Source organism: Copadichromis virginalis, linkage group LG12, assembly GCF_057382275.1.
Source record: "Copadichromis virginalis isolate Kocher_CV1m ecotype Utaka linkage group LG12, C_Virginalis_male_GT1.1, whole genome shotgun sequence".
NCBI lineage: Eukaryota > Metazoa > Chordata > Actinopteri > Cichliformes > Cichlidae > Copadichromis > Copadichromis virginalis.
The window spans coordinates 33794043-33811033 of record NC_140629.1 but is presented as its reverse complement, the minus strand read 5'-3'; the positions used below and the strand labels follow the sequence as shown (position 1 = coordinate 33811033).

Sequence of the window (16991 nt, the reverse complement as noted above, 5' to 3'; positions counted from 1 at the left end):
TGTCATCCATCCGTAGCTGTCTGCTACAGTGAACCAGCCTATTACTAATTTCAGAGGCTCAATAAGAAACTTTTTTTTCTTTCTATTATTCAGTTGGTCTTCATCTTTGCTGCATCTCATTTGCATTGTCTTTCTCTTCACCTCTGCAGGGCTGTGAAGTTTTCAGCGAAACTCATGGGCCAAGCTATGGCCAAGAGGGTTAAAGCCACAATGCTGTTTGCTACAGAGACGGGCAAGTCGCAAGATTATGCCAAAACGCTCTGTGAAATCTTCAAGCACGCCTTTGACGCAAAGGTACCCCTTGCTCCCACCTTGCATCATCATTTCCAAAGGTTGAGAACTAGCTTATGTATCGCTGCTCTAATATCTAATTGAAAAAGGAGGAACTGAAAGACACCCCTCCCCCGAACCCCACTCTCTGGTTGATAAAGCTGAGCAGATGCCAGCTGAGTATAGATGACAAAAGGTCTGAAGAAAGAAAAGCCAATCTTTTGTTACATTTTCCTCTTGTCTCATGCAGTAAAGTGCCGCAGGTTGGAGGCAAGATTTATCCACTAAAGCATAGAACAGGGTAATAGTTTTAAGACAAAATCCTTCAGTGCCGCTGGGTGTGCAAATCTGTATACAAAAACCAAACAGAAACAAGAGAAAGAAGCTTCTCTCAAACACACACTATGGGATTTTTCCTCCCGGTCCTATCTTTATTTGCTCTTCCTGTTTTCCCAGTGTGATCAATCACACAAGGAGATTCATGCATGAAGATTTGTGCATGTGTGTGTCACTGTGAGTGGGCGTGTGCTGATGGATCGCAGGGCAGATGCAAACGCTTAGGGGGAATCTTGGTTGTTGTGGGGCTAAAGGCTTCTTTCTCTTCACGCCTTTGGTTGTGTGTCTTTGAGGCGTATATGCATGTGAAATGCAAGTGCGGCCTGTGGCAGACAAACACCATCATGCTGAGTGGTATGCATCATGGATGCTCAATGTGTGGCAGCAGCATATTATCATCTCGTTAGAGGCGAGGACAGAGTGGTCATTACAACCTCCTCCTCTGCCAGCGGCTATGTGTTCAGCCTTAATTTACACGCTCAAGTCAGCTGTCATTTGGAGTCTGTGTCTAGGAAACAAGAGTGAGATAAACACTACACCATGTAAGTCGCTAAGCTTCCATCAGTACAACGCTCTTTTTTTTTCCTGCAGGTTATGTCTATGGATGAATATGATGTTGTGGACCTGGAGCATGAAACACTGGTTTTAGTGGTGACCAGCACATTTGGGAATGGTGACCCACCTGAGAATGGAGAGGTATTTATGAATACTTAATACTTGTCAGTTATTAAGAGCTCAGCAGACACTTCTAATTGTATGTGTTTGCTCTTTTTTGCTGTAGAAATTTGGAGCCGCCTTAATGGAAATGTGCCACCCAACAACAAACACAGAAGATAGGAAGTGAGTTTGATATCTCAATCCAGCTTTTAATGTTTACTTGAGTAATTATTTTTTGTCTCTTGAGTTAAAAGCCTGTGCGTGCCTCTGCTTTTTTCTTATTCTCTAGGAGCTACAAGGTCCGTTTTAACAGTGTTTCCTCTTACTCTGACACTCGGAAGTCATCCAGCGATGAACCAGAAACCAAAATTAACTTTGAGAGCACCGGACCACTTGCTAATGTCAGGTAAACAAAGCAAACTAAACAAACATAACAGGTGTTTATGTGCAAATCTATCCCTAAATTATCAAACAGGAAAGCAAGGAAATCTGGAAGGAAAACTACAAAAAATGCTTATGCTAAATAGGATAGGCACATGCTATGCTCATAGTCAATGAAATGCTGTAAAAAGAATGGTTAAATGTTGGCTTAATATCCAGGCACATTCACTTTGAAACATCAAATGGGATACATAATACATAAATATGCATTTATCATCTAATCAGTAAAAAATCTTTGAATGTTTGATTAGTTTTAGTTCTTTCAGTTCACCTCTTGTGCAGATAACAGTAGAGCCTTTGTAATGCAGGTAGCAGCATAATTGTAACTGTAATGTGATTACTGAGTTTATTACAGTAATGTGTTACATTATTGCATTACTAAAACAATGTAATGTAACACATTAAATAAATTGATTACAGTAATGTATTACTTTTGAACTTGGTCCAATCAGTACTGGTGGTAGGGAATTAGACTGCAGTGTAAAGAAATGAATAGCTCCTTTAGCAAGTTAGCAAGGAAACCCTTTAATGGAGATAAATGATGTCAACTGTCACCATGCCTGGTTTAATAAAATTAGCAAGCTGAATGGGTCCACCAGCAATATCAGATTAACATGTATAAAAAATCATGTGGTTGTCTGAATGCACAAAGTTTAGTGAGCTGTTTTGATAATACACAACTTAATTTTTTTAATCAATATATTAAAACCCCCAGTAGATATTCAGTTAACTGTGTAATACACTGTAAAATACATTTTATTAAAAAAATAAAGGTGCAGGTCTGTTATATGGAGCTTATGAAAAGCTATGTTTTAGAGCTACGTTGCCCTCACAAGACACCAACTAAACATCTCATATTGTGGAATATGATGGATTACTTTAGGTTAAATATAATATAAATTATTTAGAATGAGCTCAGATGTAAACATGGAGGAGCAGGAGGTTTCTTCCTGTTAAAAGGGAGCTTTTCCTTCCCACTGTCAGCAGTGCTTGCTCACAGGGGGTCATATGACTGTTGGGGTCTGTTTTCTTTGTATTGTAGGGTCTTTACCTTACAATATAAGCGCCTTGAGGCAACTGTTGTTTTGATTTGGCACTATATATATATAAAATAAAATTGAACTGAATTAAGTTGAGTTCTTCCTCCATTTATGTCTAAATGGAGGGTTTTCCTTGTAGCGTTTCCTCAGTGCATACTCCACATGAGGATGGCTATAAAACTCCTTTCGGATAAAAATCTTATTGCAGCTGACAGTTTGCTGATCAGCTAAGGAAGAAAAGACAACAGAGATTTTGCTCAAACTTGGATCAGATGTGAGCTGACTTCCTCACGGCAAAGAAGTGGAAAGAGATGTTGTCTGCCTTCAAAAAACAAAGTGATCTGTTTCATGTTTATGTCCATCTAAACTCAGACAGGACACGTATTTATAAATACATCAGCTGTTTTCAACTGTTTGACATATTCTGAGAGGAAGGAAAGGGCAAGTTTCTAACATGGACACAGTGGTGGTGGTTTGCAGTTGTGTATGTTTGTGTTTTATTTCTTGTTTTTTGTTTTTTTTTTTAACACTACCTGTCTCTCAGTCTCTGTGTTTTCTTCATGTATGTGTGTCTCTGTTTAGGTTCTCGGTGTTTGGCCTTGGCTCCAGGGCCTACCCACACTTCTGCGCCTTTGCCCACGCTGTGGACACACTGTTTGAAGAGCTAGGGGGTGAGCGCATCCTACGCATGGGAGAGGGAGATGAGCTGTGTGGCCAGGAGGAGTCATTCAGAACATGGGCCAAGAAAGTTTTTAAGGTTGGTTTCCTGGGCTGAGACCCTTTGGGCGTGGTTAAAGGTGGTGTATTTGGAAAGTGTACATTATGAACCTAGAGTTAAGCTTTATCTCAAGACCGGTATGTTAGTTACTTGTCAAGTAGCTGTTCATCCCAGTACAATCCTCTTTCTGTTGTTTTTTTTTCTTGGAGATTATGTATTATGAATTTCAGGAGCGGGACCACACCTCCAAACACACTCATTCCAGGTGTCCCCTACTTCTGCAAGCTGTTCATTCTCGTTTACGTGCCCCACCCAACTCTTTTGTTTATCTTCTCTGTGGCTGCTCGTGAAGGCTGCCTGCGATGTATTCTGTGTTGGTGATGACGTGAACATTGAGAAGGCCAATGACTCCTTGATCAGCAATGATCGCAGCTGGAAGAAGAGCAAGTTCCGCTTGACTTACACGGCCGAGGCCCCAGCCCTCACAGAAGGTGAAAGTTCCTCTTGGTACTTAGTTACAAAATGCTTGTGGCAACTTAATATTAAAGGGGAAAGTTCATCTGTACAAAATACCTGTAATTGATCAGCAGTGTGGTAGTACGGTTATTGATAAAGATGAGTCACTCAGCCTTTACGTGACCTGAAGCTGAGATTTGTGGCACTGGTGTGAGAAAATCAAAATGAGATTCTAATAGGATTTTGAGAACTTTTCCCTAGAGGTCTCGAGTTCAAAGTACTGGACCAGATTTGAAGTGGCTCTGTTACTTAATTTCCATAAATTAATTTGGTACTTCGGCACCTTCAAACTGACACAGATTGTGACGTAAGCTTGGGGGTGGGCAAACTGGGACCCATTGACTAGTCTGCTCATTTAGCCCTGGGACCAAAGGGTAGCATTCCAGGACTTATGGCTTGGTCAGAGGATATCAGAGGATATTCCCTTCCTTGTTGAGAGAGATTAAAAGGTTGGGATCTGAAGCGAAATGGCAAATATTTCAGTATAAAGTGAGAAATATCCATAAATTTGTTCTGATTCTTTTTTTGATATTACAACAATTTTACACAATTTGGCAAGATGTGTCTTTGATGTTATTAATGATGTTAATGTTTGTTAATGATATGATTCTTTTGAAGTTCTTCAGTTAGAATTTTTTATGTATTTTGATTTGGTTTATTAGTGCTGTGGAATATAATAATATTTGAAAAAGAATCCATGTATTTATCCATGAATACATAGTATTCAGCATAATATGTCTGTGCAGCAACTTTGCTACAAAATCATTGCATTGTCTTTGCCAAAGTAGAGAGTTGTTTACATTATGCCATTATGTTAAGTTTGGATCCTGACTCTCTGAACTATATAGGGCTGGGCTGATACCCTTTTTGTGCCCTTTCCTTTACCCTTTGTGTACAGACACTCCCGTATCTGTACATAAAGCTTCTTATCAATCTCTCCCAGAAAGAAATCAAAGAAGTATTTTTTTCCAAGAAGCACAGGTCTGTTGATCAATCCATAAATAATGTATTATTTATGTCTGCTAACAGCATTATACAGCATTCACAAGAAGACAGTTTATGGAGCAAAGATGCTTGAATCTCATAATGTGACAGTTGTTTACATTATGCCATTATGTTAAGATTGGATCCTGACTCTCTGAACTATATGTACAGACATGGGAGTGCCTGTGGATATAGGGCTGGGCTAAAACCCTTTATGTACCCTTACCTTTACCCTTTATATACAGACACTTGCGTGTCTGTACATAAAACTTCTTATTGGTCTCTCCCAGAAAGAAATCAAAGAAGTATTTTTTTCCAAGAAGAACATGTCTATTAATCAATCCATAAATCATGTATTATTTGTGTCTGCCAACAGCATTACACAGCATTCACAAGAAGAAAGTTTATGGAGCAAAGATGCTTGAATCTCAAAATTTACAAAGTCCAAAATCAAAGTAAGTATGCATTTACACGTGAAACACTTTTCAGACGAAAACACTTTGTCGCATATTTGTACGTTTTACCAAAATCGTAAACTAACGTTCAGTTCGTCTAATGGATTCTTCTGGTGTCCAACTCATTCATTGTTTACAGTGACATTTTAACTAAATGGAACAGACTGAAAATGGTGCAATGTTATTTCCTAAATCTCTGATCCCTTTCATAGTCGCTCCACCATATTTGTGCGGTTACACACAAACAACCACGACAGCCTGCGCTACAAGCCTGGCGACCATCTGGGCATCTTCCCTGGCAACCATGAGGACCTGGTAACAGCTCTCATAGAAAAACTGGAGGATGCTCCACCTGTCAATCAAATCGTCAAAGTGGAGTTCTTGGAGGAGAGAAACACTGCCCTAGGTGGGTATTAGCAAAGTCATGCTACTTTGCGAAAACAGTAGGCATGCAATCACGAGAATGGCATTTTAAAATCTGGGCAGGTTGTCAAAATCCAAATGTAAATAAGAAGTCACAGCAGACATCATGAAGTCACACTTTAGCAGGATATCCATGCCCAGAAATTTTTCAGTGAACTGCATATTGGCAAACAGTTGTGGTGACACCGGGTGACTTAACTGTGATTTTCTCTGTGACTGTGATGCAAGACATTTGCTAAACACAGGATTAGTGCTTATTCAAAATTCATCTCCACAATTCAAGCCCTTGTTGTTAACAACTCTCACTGTATCTAATTTTCTTTCAATTCGAGGATCACATGTTCCATACTGCTGCTTGCATTTTGGTTGTACTTTGCTAATTACAGACAACTAGACAACATATCCAAGGGTGTTGTGTATAACGTGTTAGCAAATGCTTATCACACAGAGAAATGGCTCTGATCTTCGGACTGGTTTGATACTGATTCTCAAGCTAGTTCATTTTCAGTCAACAAATTCCACATTGTCTAGCATTAGATCAAGTAGCAGGGAAACAGCATTGCTAAGAGCTTTTGCAGCAAAAACCTCCCAAAAAACAAGCCAGCAAAAAAACTGCACACACACAGACTGCTCTTATAGTTTGTTACCTCATTTTTTTTCTTTCATCTTACACATATAAAAAACTAGTACATCATATGAATTAACTCAACTTTAACTTTATAATTTTCTGCAGGTGTAATCAGTAACTGGACAAATGAGACCCGTATCCCTCCCTGCACCATCTACCAGGCTTTCCAGTATTTCATGGATATCACGACTCCACCGAGCCCTGTGCTGCTCCAGCAGTTTGCTGCTCTAGCAACCAATGACAAACAAAGAAAGAAACTAGAGATCCTCAGTAAGGTAAATTCACTTAGTTTTCAATGTTACCATTTAATAATAATAATAATGGATTGCATTTATATAGCGCTTTTCAAGGAACCCAAAGTTGGACACCAGAAGAATCCATTAGACAAACTAACTGAACCTTAGTTTACGATTTTGATAAAACGTACAAATATGCGACCAAGTGTTTTCATCTGAAAAGTGTTTCACGTGTAAATGCATATTTACTTTGATTTACACTGACCTTTCAAATGGCTGAGCTGCAGCAGCGCTGAGTGCTTGAACTTGTTTTGTGACCAAACACATAAGGGATTTCCGATGTGTGTATGTGGGCTGTATCCAAAGATATGTTCCCCCATTTCCAATCTGAGATGAAAATGTATGCGTATTTTTAGATCACTTTTCCAAGAACTGTTCTATAAAAAGTCACCATGTGCTTAAGCTTCAACAGTAACCAACACATTCTCTGTGTTTCAAAATAAGAGAATATGGCAGATAGTTTTATGTGTCTCATAGCTGATTTGGTGCTCTTTGCACCAAGAGTACGTACAGTAGGAGTTAGCTGGCGCCAAATTAAAGCCGTTGATCGTTCTAACCCAGAGCCATCCCCCCTTGCAGTGCCTCCCACTATTCACTCTCCATTTTTGTCAATGTGTGGAAAAGGCTGGATGAGGCCAAGCAGTGACTCATATGCTCATACACAGAATTATTGTCACCAAGCAAGAGGGAAAGATGGTAGGCTTCTGAATTCAGAAAGAAGAAATTGTACAGTAGAAACAGCACTGCAGAACATGTTTTAATGAGTTAAATCTCAAGTTCATTCCTTACAGGAATAATTGTTTTGTTTTTTAACATTTCTCTTCTTGTTTTTCCAAGCAATACAAAGCAAACATGTTGCCACGTCTGGCTTATTCTCTTCTTTAAAAAAGTTAATTAAACAAATCTATCAGCTTCTCATATCTGTACAGTCCTACGCCCCCTTCTGTTTATCAAGGTTAAAAAGCCCAGGCCCCAAAGTGCTTATGGTGTTAGAGTTTTGCTATAATTATGCATTAGGTGCTTCAAACTGTCTTTTAAGCTCATATTGTGGACCACACCAGTGGGTTCTCAATGGGCATTTTGTCGCTCATTAGCAGCTTGAGAACAAAGCAAAAGTTGGTAACATATCAAAGGTTTTTTTAGCCTGATGGCAGTGCTCTACTTTCCTCACATCCAAATGTCAGCGATGACACACAGAAACAGTTGGGCAGTGAATGGCGAATAGCTCTGCTTGTGGCTGCCTCCTGCTCCTGAGTGAGAAATGTTTACAGATCCAAAAGAGGAAACTATCCTCTTCTTTTCAGTTGCTGTGGGAGTTGCATTGATTTCTTAGTCTGAACGACAATAATTCAATAACTTACCATGACTAAAACTATATCAAAGAAATGTCAGCCGATACCTTTGTACCACATTGTCTTTCTCTGTGACACTCCAGGGATTGCAGGAGTATGAGGAGTGGAAGTGGTACAACAATCCCACACTGGTGGAGGTGCTAGAAGAGTTTCCTTCTATCCAGATGCCCTCCACTTTGCTGCTAACCCAGCTGCCTCTTCTGCAGCCTCGCTACTATTCTATCAGCTCCTCTCCAGACTTGCACCCAGGGGAGATCCATCTCACAGTGGCTGTGGTCTCCTATCGCGCCAGAGGTAAGGCCCTGGTACTTGAACTGCTCTAATTCCTGTCCAAGATTTTAAAAGCTGTGTAGGCGTAGCTTCAGATGCTTAGGTCTTCTCAGCTGCCTGGAGAGGTTAATTTTAGTCTACTCAGAAGACTTTTGATAGTCTGAAGTATTATGCATGTGGGTTTTATCAACATGTCAAGAATGCAAATTATACAGATATCAGACATTTCTCAAACCAGTGCAGGCCTGGTATATATTTCGGTTAAGTCAAGTCTTTGCCATGGATAAAAGGCACAGTGCCATAGCAACTTCAAGGCTACTGCAAGGATTAAAAAAGAAAAATGAGTCAGACTCTCTGAAAACCTTCTGAAGCTACAAGAGAAATGATTGGAAGTTATCTTAGAATGTAAGTCTGCTTTACAAGGCAGCCAAAACAAAACTGTAAAAACCAGAAACACGCACTGGGAGAAAGACTTTACATATTCTGTTTATATATATGGCCACAAGCACAAACAGTATACTTCAGTCTACTTCACTGCATTATTTAGGCATGAGGCATTATTTAGGGCACGATTTAAGTGTTGTTTTTAGCACCACTGTGGCAGTATATAATCTCAGCCTGTAAAGTAGTCAGTAAGCATTACTATACCTTTTAACTGCTATCTTCTCCCACCTGTAATGTGCACTTATGTGAACATATTACTATGATTGTATAAGCAACAGCTGAATTACTGTAATTTCCCTTTAGAGGAAGAGCGTGAGGAAGAGGGGAAGATGGCTATAGCCTTGAACACATGTTAGGAACACTCTTTTCCTGTTAGTTTGTACGCTTAAAAAGAGTGGGAGGCAGAGGGGAGAGAAAAAGGTAAAGTGCTTGCTCGGTAATCATCTCTTTCAGATGGAGAGGGACCAATCCATCATGGAGTGTGTTCATCGTGGCTTAACAGGATAGAGAAGGGGGAGATGGTGCCGTGCTTTGTCCGAGGGTAAATATCAAAGTGTTTTTACAAGAAATTTTAAGGCAATGCAATCTAATCTAATCTAATCTATAATCTAATTTGCAAAAGTCTTTAGCCAACCCTTTATTTTGTTATATTTTCTAAGAGAATGGGAAGTAGGTGCAGCAATTTACTGAAGCATGCAAACATACACAGGCAAACAGTATAAAAGCTGGTATATCAGGTACAATTCTAAAGAGCTTAAAAGTCAGTATTTGGTAAGTCTTTTTTTAAGTAAGCCTTCTTGTCATTTCTTCAAATATTCTTCGGGAATAGTTCCGCTGACTTCTTGAAGGACATTCAAAGCTCGTATTTGGATGTTACCCACTTTTTGTGATAATGTCTGTCAAGATGATCCCGCACTGCTTCAAGAATGTTGAGGTCCGTTCTTTGCGGAGGCCAGTCCATGACTGGTGGTGTGTTTTGAGTGTTTTTTCTATCCAGTTGTGTTTTTACTGCATTGACAGTTCGCATGATTGGTAACAGCTTCATTTTTCAGCATGACAATAGATCCAGACATTTTTCCAGATGGTAAACCTCACAGTACATTTCTACATTTATAATTCCATTAATTTTTACAAGATCCCCAACAACACTGGCTGAAATGCATTTCTTATTGCATTTCTTATTTCTTATAAATACTCTTTATGAGATTTTGATCTTCTTCTGTCCTCTACTTCCGCTAAATGTTTATGGACACACACTATTTCCTGCAGAGATATGCCAATTTTTTGTCTAGGAGCCCTTTGAGAATCATCTTTTTGGTACAAAGGTACAATTTTAGGCAGCCAGTGTTTAAAGAAAAGCTTTAAAAGACCTTTAGAAATCCTGGAGAACTGTTGTTCAAGGCCACATTAAAAAATACAAGAAAGTCTGGCTCCTTGGAAACATTTCATGACACGTGAAAAGGTGATGTTTGACAAAGTAAGCTGATTTGCCAAGATAGGTACCACTCTCTTGTCTGCATGCATGATATAGAGCTAATATGATTATCAATTCATTCCTTAAGACTAAAAGTGGAAATAAAAATAACCGAAATATTTGCTGTTAAAGTTCTCTAATTAGTACCTTTTATCTTTTTATGTAAAACAACTCATTTTTATCTTACCAGGAGTGTTCTTTGTAAAATTTATAAGTTTACAGTGAATAAACAAAATAAATGTGCCAATTAGTGAGTTTTAGAGGCAATGAAAGGATTAGGAGAATTAGGGGAATCTTGACATCAAGCTATACTTACCCATATAGCTTGATGTCCCCCAACCGTGGCTCAAGAGTTGGCAGTCTTGTAATCGGAAGGTTACCGGTTCGAGCCCCGGCTCAGACAGTCTCGGTCGTTGTGTCCTTGGGCAAGACACTTCACCTCTGCGCCATGGCCAGAGGGGCCAATGGCACGATATGGCAGCCTCGCTTCTGTCAGTCTGCCCCAGGGCAGCTGTGGCTACAACTGTAGCTTGCCTCCACCAGTGTGTGAATGTGAGAGTGAATGAATAGTGGAATTGTAAAGTGCTTTAAGGATCTTGAAAAGCGCTATATAAATGCAATCCATTATTTTTATTATTAAAATACTCTATTATTCCTTTATTACATTTTATAGGCTCCATGGTAATTTGTTGGATGTTGTTTGTGTGTGTGGCATTATTTTAGTGCACCATCATTCCAGCTTCCCAAGAACAACCAAGCACCTTGCATCCTTGTGGGTCCAGGAACAGGGATTGCCCCATTCAGAAGCTTCTGGCAACAAAGACTATATGACCTTGAACAAAACGGTTGGAATTTTGTTCTCCCTCAATCCATAGAGTTACTTTTGACCAACTTATAAAAAGACTTTGCAATGTATTTTCAGTGCTTATAGATTTATTCTTCAAATTAAAGTGATAATGTAATTTTGACACTTGTACTCTGGATATCACTTCTGCATTTCCATCCAGAGCAACAAAGTAACTCTTACCTCTTATCTTCAAGGGATGAAATCCTGCCCAATGATACTGGTGTTTGGTTGTCGGCAGTCTGAGATGGACCACATCTACAAGGAGGAGACCATACAGGCCAAGAATAAAGGGGTGTTTAAGGAGCTCTACACAGCCTATTCCAGAGAGCCTGGCAAACCAAAGGTACAAGCACTAAACACGAAGGAAGTCGCTTGTAACATCTGTCTCTGGCTTGTTTAGATAGAAATAAATTCACAAATTTGAGATGGCTGGATAAATACTTCTGTAGATATAGTGTATTTTTACTTACCAATGTCATTCTGCTGATACATTTTCATATATACATTTGTCTTTGTCCTCTTTATGCTCAATGCTTCCTTTGTTGTTGTGATTGATTCTTGCTTTGTTTACACTTCTGTTACTTTTAGCAGTGACAGTCAATACACGGATTTGAAAAGAAGAACAAAATCCACAGAGCATAATTTTTCTTACTCTGAGGTTGCTTTGTTCCTGCGCATATCAGTCTTTAGTGTCTTTAGTGTGTAGTGTCCTGACTCAGTTTTTCACATTGTTTCCTTTTCTGCTATTTTCACGCTTCACTTCTCCATGCACACTCATCATTTCTTCACTGCCTCTCTGTCAGAAATATGTACAGGATGTACTGCGCGAGCATCTGTCAGAGACGGTGTACCAGTGCCTGAGGCAGGAGGGTGGACACATCTACGTGTGTGGGGATGTGACAATGGCAGGAGATGTTCTCAAGACTGTCCAGCAAATCATCAAGCAGCAGGGCAACATGAGCCTGGAGGATGCTGGCTTCTTTATCAGTAAGCTTCGGGTAAGAGTGGCGGAGTTCTCTCTGCAATATCACCTCTGTTATGTTCACATTCATACTCCATTCTACCTTACTGAACCGTGAAGTAAACTTAATGTAAGGGAGATTCTAGAGTTAGTTAAAATACCTGATCAGCTGTGAAAATACTAAATGTAAGATGCTATCCATCATTGCAAAGGTAATGTTGTTTAAGGACTGGATATGGACATAAGCCCGATCACCAACTGGTATGTGAGGTCCTGTTTTGAAACCTTAACTTTTCTTTTTTTTTTAGCATTTTGGCTCTAAAGTGTAACTATATGTTACCATGTTGTTTTGGCTCACATTGGTGTTTTTGCCACTGCAGGTCCATTTTGTCAATATTGGTCATACTATGATCAGAAAGAAGGGTTATCTGATGTTTGCCCATTGGCTAATGACCTGTGATTGACAAGTGATTAACCAGTGTGTATGCAGTTTCACATTCAGACCCGCCCATCTCTCGTCACACCTGGCTTCAAATTACTCATCTTTATATTTCAAAACATGACTTCAGAAATCGATGGATGACATCATGGTAGCCAGCGTCTTTGGCTAGCTTGCTTGTCATGGTCATTTCCCATAGAATCCCATTTTAAAAGGTATATCTACAGCCTGCTAGAGAAAACGTATTATTATGCTACACACACATCTGGTAAACAGTTACTCAGCTTTGTCTCGCTACCAATCTGTTGTCATTAGGATGAGAATCGCTATCACGAGGACATCTTTGGTGTCACCCTGCGCACCTACGAGGTCACCAACCGTATTCGTTCAGAGTCCATAGCCTACATTGAGGAGAGCAAAAAAGACTCAGATGAGTAAGTGTTCTACATTTCCAGTATTTTTTTGTTTCTTTTCATATTTAGTATGTTACAAAACTGTTCTGAAATGTCAGTAAAAGTCAGAAGAATCTTTTCTTTGGTAAAATATTTTTCATGGGTAAAATAAATGACTGATGATTCACTGTGAATTCATGCTAACTTCTAATTAATCATGAGGAAAGGCTTTGTGAAAATCAGTTTTTTATTTAATATTAAGAAAATATAGAAAAATGTATTCCATCCTCAAAAAAACAAACAAATAAAAAAAAAAACAGAAAAGGATTCATATCAACTATTTTTCTATTGATCATTCACTCATTCACATCCGTACAGTAAAATCAGGACCAATTACCACTGTGGAAAAGCCCATTCATATTTATGTCAATATTGCAACTACAAGAGCAGCTTTATCTCAGAAACATTTGTAAGTCAACTTCAATCTGCAACCTGTAGTTGCTGTCGACAACAATGTGTTGTCATCACTAGCTTCAGATGAAAACAGAGCAGGTAACCATAGAAACCTGTGGAGAAGAGCATTTAAACTAACAGGATTAGAGTGAAAGCGAGTGGCTCTGCTCCATTTCTGTTTTTGTTTCCAGCGTTATTTGTGCATATTCAAGATTAGACACTTCATATACCCTCGCCATAAGAGCAAAACAAGGGCCCTACATAGCCACTATGGCTCATTAACCACCAACAAAATGCATCACAGACGATGGTTCCTGTGTGGATTGTCACTTGAATTTCACATTCGGCCATCAAAGCCCCTGCTTGCTGGATGAGTAATGACTGTAACATCTCTATTTCCATGTCTCTGTTGCTCTTTCTGTCTGTCTGTCTGTCTGTCTGCCTGCCTGTCTGTCTGTCCTTCGCACTTTTTTTCTCTTCAGGGTTTTCTGCTCGTAGGTCGATGAATCGACAGGCTTTCTGAAAACAACAAGACACAGCACCGCTGGTTTACTAATACTGTGCCAATTTTTGTACTGTAAAAAATGGGTTTGTTTGTGTTCTTTTTTTTATATACCATTTTAATGTTTCTGTTGGGCTCTGCGATCTTGTCTGTAGCAAGTTGGAAATGTTCTGTTCTTTGAGAATCTGTTTTTGCTTGTTGATGATACTTCCAAAAAGGATCTAGTGTAATGACCTGCCTCATTGTGAATGCATGACCAAGACAATATATTCAAGAAATATAATATACTCTGTGTTATTGTTACTGTTAAAAGGCTTTTATTGAGGTTTTATATTTGCAAGGAAATGTGTGGCATAGATAGTAAACTTTCATTTCTGTGTGGATTAAGTCAACTTTACTTGTTGGGAAAGTATAAGGACTGCTCAAATATATTTGGACTGTTTTTCATTATCAATATCAATCTCTTTAGTCCTTGACTAAGAAAAAGAAAAGATGTATAGGCATGCAGACAGAGAAACTGAAGGACACGTGCTGCGGACAAATTTAACGTATTGACAGGTATCCCTGAATAATGAAAACATAAATTCTGCCACTGCCTCCATAAACAGATTACCTTGCTCTTCATTGGCAATTCTTCAAAATGCATCAGCCTCTGTGCGAGTGCCATTTTTCTTAGTGTGCTCATTCTGCCATCGCATCATAATCTTTTGGGTCCCAGGTGGTGTTTGCTGAAACTGCAGCACTAATGTGCAGGGCAGCCACTAAAGACCAAACGTGAGTCAATATATCTTAAAAATAAACTTCAATGATAAACTATTAACAAAAATATAGGTCTTGAGGGCTTTTTAATTTAACATCTAAATTGTACTATGTTCAATGTGGTATAACGTATTATAATGTGTTAAATTCTAAATGTCGCGGAGGATTTTTTTTATTTTTCATCAGCTGTTTGGAATAAGCTGTAGAGTAAATGACTAATCGGTGAGTAAATGAATAAGTAACAACTTAAAAGAATTGTTCGATATCATGGAAAATACATTTATTCACTCCAATAGGCTATCTCAGTGGCAGCTGTTTAAAACTTTGTTAAGATTTGTCCTAGATTTTGTTGTGTTTCATTGCAGCAAAGGTTGTCCAACTAAAACACAAGTCTGAAGAAGAAACGTATTTATGGGTACCTGATGTCCAGAATTAAAATGCTGCTGATATCAACAGATTGGTCTAGCAAGGCTGTTTCCCCCATTTCCAGGTCTTCTTACCCCTAATTGCCCATAAATCAAGTTTACTATTTTTACACTTTGGTTTTTGTGCAGAATAAACTAATTAAATATAACATGTTACTCAGTGAGCTTTAATCGTGCCGTATTTGCGACCTTTGTAGAGAGCCTGTTTCCAGTCTGTATGCTAAGCTACACTAAATGGTTCTTGGCTGTAGCTTTGTATTTGCTGTAAAAACACAATATTGGTATTGATCTGTTCATTTTATTCTCAGTAAAATAGAAAGAGCCTTTTCCTTAAAACTCAAGTAATCCGTAACAAAACGTTGTTACTGAAGGGGAAAAGATGCTGCCCAGTTCGTATCTGACAGCTGTCAACTTGCTCCACTTATCACCTATTGAGCCTTTAAAATATCTATTTAACAGCATCATATCTCCTCTGCCTCTTGCCTTACATTAACATTTTGCCTACGTTTATGCATTCATCCTTTCAGTTTTTTTCTCTGCATGTTTGTGCTACCTTGTGGCTCACGCGCCACCCCTTCACTGTGACCTGACACCTGCTCAACGGCATCAGCACGCATGTGTGTATGCATGCATATGTGTGCCCTTGAAATTATCATAAGTGTGCGCATCTCTATATACGAGTGGGTGTAAAACATGCATGATCTCAGGTGTGTGTTTTTACATGATTATTCTACTTGTCTGTTACCTTGTCAAACTGCTTCGATTTTTAAAATAAGCATGAGTACCCTGCTCTGAGTCACACAAGCCTGCAGATTTAATGTTACAGATGGTGTTTTGGTAACAGAAAGCTGCCCACATGGCTTTTAGTTTTGATCGCAGCAGTTCGGTTCTATTGTTTTAAGTTCCAGCGAAGTTTCATCCAGAGACAAGAGGCAATCACACTGCCACTGTGGTCATTTGCTGCTTTCCAACGAGTCAGGGTTGTAATTTGAAAATGTATGTGCAGGGGCCACATTGTTTTTTTGATCACCCACTTTGCATTAACCTGTGGCTTTTTCTTGTCAGCTTATGTGTCTTGTTTATTCCCTTTCTTTGTCTTTATTTCAAATTAAAGATAGCTGTCAGCATGCCTAATTGATTTCATTGTGATTTTTAAATGTCCCTTCCAGTTGCTGAGAGTACTTTTTTGTTTTTCTGATTTTGCTATGTTATAGTTGGGAGATAATGGGTGGGTCCTATTTTCCCTGCTGTTGTTCATTTTGGATGAATGTCTGCTCTGATTTATTTAAACACATTTAGTTGAACTGGAATGAAAGCTGTCAAGAAAATGTCTGTTGTGTAAAATGTGCAAACAGAAAAGAATATTATATATAGCTTCTATACATATATATAAATATCAAAAGACAAAGTATAAACTATAAAAACTACCACTACAATCTTTTCTAAGAATGTATTTTGATTATGTAAATGAGCACTTTGATTCTGCTTGATTTAAAAGGAACAAAAAAAGGCCTATTCTTTGTCGTGTCTGTCATATCCTTTAGGTATGAGGGTAAAACAGCAGCATTAAACAAATGCATGATACTTTGTCTCCTGTTCATATTTAAAAAGCTCTGTCTCTTTACCAGCACTGTGTCAGTTAGTGAGACTGTTTTGAGCTTGTCTGGCCTGTCTCACGGGGCCCTGGACTGTAACAACTTTGTTGAGAGGTTCTTATTTTTTGGTGTTTGCGTATCGCTGCTGCTATGAACAACTCTGATCCAATCAGCCTCTGCTATAATGACCTTTGTTGTGTACTTAATTGAGGGTATTCCATTTAATGCATCAGCTGCAAGGACTTTGCATTTACTTACAAATAAAGAGAAACATTTACAGAATATGTAAACACATTTGCTTGGTTTGTTTTTCT

The 16991-nt window shown here is 38.8% G+C and overlaps 1 protein-coding gene across 2 annotated transcripts in view; it reads left to right on the top strand.

The window, feature by feature from the left end:
* nos1 (nitric oxide synthase 1 (neuronal)) overlaps positions 1–16971 on the top strand; it is a 40252-nt gene extending 23281 nt beyond the window's left edge. Inside the window, exons 14-29 of one of the 2 annotated variants that reach the window (XM_085476191.1) lie at positions 150–294; positions 1198–1302; positions 1388–1446; positions 1553–1669; positions 3327–3501; positions 3815–3953; positions 5339–5417; positions 5630–5823; positions 6574–6743; positions 8200–8410; positions 9284–9371; positions 11028–11149; positions 11346–11494; positions 11955–12149; positions 12867–12985; positions 13879–16971. In XM_085476191.1, the coding sequence (XP_085332317.1) occupies positions 150–294; positions 1198–1302; positions 1388–1446; positions 1553–1669; positions 3327–3501; positions 3815–3953; positions 5339–5417; positions 5630–5823; positions 6574–6743; positions 8200–8410; positions 9284–9371; positions 11028–11149; positions 11346–11494; positions 11955–12149; positions 12867–12985; positions 13879–13894 (2083 nt within the window). In that variant the 3' untranslated portion in view covers positions 13895–16971. Of the gene's footprint in view, positions 1–149; positions 295–1197; positions 1303–1387; positions 1447–1552; positions 1670–3326; positions 3502–3814; positions 3954–5338; positions 5418–5629; positions 5824–6573; positions 6744–8199; positions 8411–9283; positions 9372–11027; positions 11150–11345; positions 11495–11954; positions 12150–12866; positions 12990–13878 lie in introns of those variants that run through there. The other variant, XM_085476190.1, reaches the window with a different exon arrangement.
* Positions 16972–16991: the final 20 nt, after the last annotated feature.